The sequence below is a fragment of the Babylonia areolata genome, chromosome 8 (assembly GCF_041734735.1).
Source record: "Babylonia areolata isolate BAREFJ2019XMU chromosome 8, ASM4173473v1, whole genome shotgun sequence".
NCBI lineage: Eukaryota > Metazoa > Mollusca > Gastropoda > Neogastropoda > Buccinidae > Babylonia > Babylonia areolata.
This window is the reverse complement of record NC_134883.1, coordinates 20992747-20996776: the sequence shown is the minus strand read 5'-3', so window position 1 is coordinate 20996776 and position 4030 is coordinate 20992747. Positions and strand designations below refer to the sequence as shown.

General features: G+C 45.4%; 1 protein-coding gene across 1 annotated transcript in view; it reads right to left on the bottom strand.

Moving 5' to 3' along the window:
* Positions 1-1149: 1149 nt before the first annotated feature.
* The window catches only part of LOC143285087 (uncharacterized), a 9478-nt gene continuing 6597 nt past the window's right edge, over positions 1150-4030 (bottom strand). The window contains exon 4 of the mRNA XM_076592297.1: positions 1150-4030. This exon is cut by the window's right edge and continues 120 nt beyond it. Coding sequence (XP_076448412.1) covers positions 3126-4030 — 905 coding nt within the window. The 3' untranslated portion in view covers positions 1150-3125.

Genomic DNA, 4030 nt, shown 5'->3' with positions numbered 1-4030 from the left:
AGAAACTATGTAAGCCTACATGTTGAATTATCATCAGTTAATTTTCATTAGGCGCCATGCCAATAAGATGTATTTACTTATTAGACGGTTCCTAAATTGTTTGCATCTTGCGTGTTTGGTGTTGTGAAATATAACTTTTCGTTGTTGAATTTTTATTTTTTAAATATTTATTTATGATCATTAAAGCATGATTTTGAAACCGGTGTATGACTTACTGTTGTTTCTTGGCTGCATATCAAAGTCTAATGAACTTAGTTTCGACTTAGAAAAAAAAACATTCATCGGATAATTTTTTTTTAAAGATCATCAAAACTTTACTGTGTCCAATGACATCGGTTATTAAAAAAAAAAAAAAAAGAAAAGAAAAAAAAACCCCAAAAAACCACCTGTTATAATAAAGGAAAAGATTTGCTCCCCTCGACTTTACAAAAAAAAAAGCGGGATGTGCTGTATCACAGTTTTCTTTGAGGGTGCCTATCTCCGCTTCAATTTTCTCCAGAGTGGAACATTTGGTCGACAGGTTGTCGTCGTCCTGTTTACAGGCAGAGAAGTTGTGAAGCTCTTCCTTCCTTTCCTTTGCTTGATGAGGGACAGGCGTTCGCTTTCTTCCTCAAGTCCTCCTACCTGTCTCCTCACACTGGGATTTTACATGACCGACATCAGTCTTGATCGATCGGATGTCTTTCCTAACAGAAGCCATATCGAGTGTCAAAGACTCAAAACTTCTGACCTTGCTGTCGTAGGGCCTCCACTGTAGATGTGTCTGGTGAGTCGCCGGAGGGGGAACAAATGGTAGTCCGGCCTTAGTCAGCATCACCGGACGTTGTCGCTGTCTGTCGCTACTGTTTGTTGTGTCACGCTCTTGACTGGTGGGTAGATATCTACTGCCTCCCCCCCCCCCCCCCCACACACACACGCGCGCGCGTGCATACCCGCACGCAAGCACGCTACCCTCACACACCCCACCCCCACCACACACACACACACACACACACACACATACACAAGCCGGCACTCAATCACACACCAGAAAGATTTTTACAGAGTTCATTTACAAGAATACAGTAAAAAAAAAAAAAAAAAAGAGTACATTTTACTCTGCCCTTTATCTATCTACCTATCTGTCTGTATGTATGTGTGTATGTTTGATAGTTGTGTCCGAATTTGACCACCAATACAGGAGAGAAGGCAATGTCCCGACCATTTGTGCCAGAATTTGATTTTTAGTGAAGAGTGTCTTGCCCAAGCATCCACACTCTCTCGGCCAGTAGGGCTTTATGACAGTCGGCATTGGGATGATCTTCTGAAGCCAACGAGCCCCCAAGGCTGAAATACTTAGAGTCAGTGCAATCTTGTCTCCAAGTTTGAGAGTCATAGCCCTTCGCAAAAGACTAAGAAGTAAATGAATTCCCATTGCAGTAGAGAAACCATTGATCACACAGCTCTCAACTGTAAGCTTATGTCAATATAAACACACACACACAAGCACGCACGCACACAAACACACGCACGCGCGCGCGCGCGCGCGCACACACACACACACACACACACACACACACATATTAGTTTTCAGAATTGTTCCTCAACGGGATTTGGAAACGAAATGGAATATCAAAGAGTAGGTAATGAGAATATATTTAAAAACATTTCGTCAATGGACTGTAGAAAGAAAACAAGGAACACCATACACAGTCAGGTTGTACATATTGGACTAAAAAACTACGCAATAAATGAACAGTTTATCTTTTGCTTAACATGGTCAGACACCTACGATTTACAAGTCACCGGGTGATTCCTGCCACTGGTGTTGCTGGAATGTTCACTGCAGAGACGACGAAGCTGCGGAGAGGAGGGGGCATGGGGGTGGGGGGCGGGAGGGGGGGGGGGGCTCAGATCTTCGAGGTCCGGCACCAGTGGACTCAGGCCCTGTCCATTCGCGCGCGTGCTCTTGATCATTTCGTGGAGAACGATGAAATGGGTGAACGGACACAATGATACGTGTACAACATCCGTCACAGAAAGGTTGTCGAACTTCAACCCCTCCGCCCCCCCCCCTCCCCCCCATTTCCTCTCCTCCCCCCACCCCGTTTTTATTTTTTGTGCAAATTTTCGATTGCATGATGCAGAAGGAAGATGAAAAGTGCAATTCGCGTGAACGTGAAGCATAAAAAAATACAATCACATGATAATATATACACAAAACTCCATCTAAAAAAAGTCACATTAGTTCTCTCTCTCTCTCTCTCTCTCTCTCTCTCTCTCTCTCTCTCTCTCTCTCTGTGGTATTATCTGTGCATGTAATCTTGTAGCCTATTTACACCCTTACACATCTTTCTTGGGAAAAATAAGCGCCCGTCCTTTCATTTTTTCGATCCAGAGTTTTCATTCTGAAAATTAATTGTAAGCAGATATACACCAGCAGTTCTTATTCCCCGCATGGCAGTCAACGCGTTCTATACGTTTGTTCAAAATGTCGTTCAGCATGTATCCACAATAATCATTATCCCTGCTCAATCTTGTGGTGAATTCTTTCAACGTTAAAGACCACATCCCAACCAAACATTGAACAACAGGCAGGTTGCGTTTTATGTATGGACATTTTCGCAAGTTGAGTATCTCTATAAGATTCGTTGTCAACAATTTCTAAACATTTGTCACAAAAGCTTCCACGGGAATTATGAAACGAAAGAAACAGAAACAAATAACAACAAACATTCAAGTTTGACAACACGTTGAACTGTGAAATTACTTGATATTTTCGACCTGTTTGAAGTGGAGCAGTTGGACACTGACAAAAAAAAAAAAAAAAAAAAAAAAAGAAAGAAAAAAAAGTGAACCTGAGAGCACATGAAGTACCGCCACACACGCTTCTCCTTCCATCCAGCGACTCGAAGCGGCATGATAGTTCCTTCTGACTCTTTGACATGAGCTGGCGTATTGATCGGTTTCGGATCGTGGCACATATTTTTCTGCGGTTGGTGAATGATGAGTAAGACAATGCTGAGTTACTGCAGTCGAGCGAAACAACTCTCTGTCGTTTTCGATGTTTTTTGTCTAAAGTGGGGGGAAAACCCCAAGCAAAGCCAACCTCTACTTCAGAGAATCTGTCCTCCCCGAAATGTCGCTCAGAACTCATCACCAGTCATCTCGTGCACATGCCCGAAATGCACGGACGTCGATCTCTTCCTGGAAGCCGACTGAGTTCGCAAAATGGAGGATATCGGCGTTTCGTTCTTCATTTCAAGGAAGGCATCCGAATGTCTTGTCTGGGTGTATCTGAGGTTTCCATAACGGTGCTGGAAGAACGTCTTTTCATCCCGCTCGAAGAGTTCGCTCCCTCTGCGAACACGGTGATGGTGACCGGTGGAAGGTCTGATCTGAGACGTCACGGCCACAACTCCTGGATCAGACTGTTGGGGAGTGAAAGGAATTAAGCTCCTTCTCCGCGGAGACTCTGGGTTTTTCCTGACAATCTGGGATTCGTTTTGAGATTGCTCGTGGATGGGGATGGGGTGCTCTCGGTGGACGAAAAGAATCTGACTGGCTGGAGACCTGAAGAGGGAGTTACCACCACTACTTCCACACTCATGCTCGGACATCTCCGGCTCGCTTTCCAGACACCAAGCCTTCTTCCGTCGACCAGAGAGAAAAGGAGGAGCGACAGGTGTGACTTGTGGGTGGCTGCCTCTCCTGTAAGGGTCTTCGTGGTTTGAGTTTCGTTCCTGAGCGGGGTATTCGCTGTTTCGACGATGAGAGAGACGTAGACTGGACAACAGTGACAGGCTGTTGATATCCTCATTGTGCAGAGAGACGTCCGATGGTCGGACTGACAGAAGCCTGCCGATGGCAGTTTTGGGTCTAGCTGGCAGTGGAGGAGACTGGCCTCTGCTGATGGAAGATTCAGGCCTGTCTGGCGATGGCAGAGACTGGCCTCTGCTGATGGAAGATTCAGGCCTGTCTGGCGGTGGCAGAGACTGGTCTATCTTGGCAGCAGATTTGGGTCTGGCTGTCTCTGGCGGAGAAGGCTGAT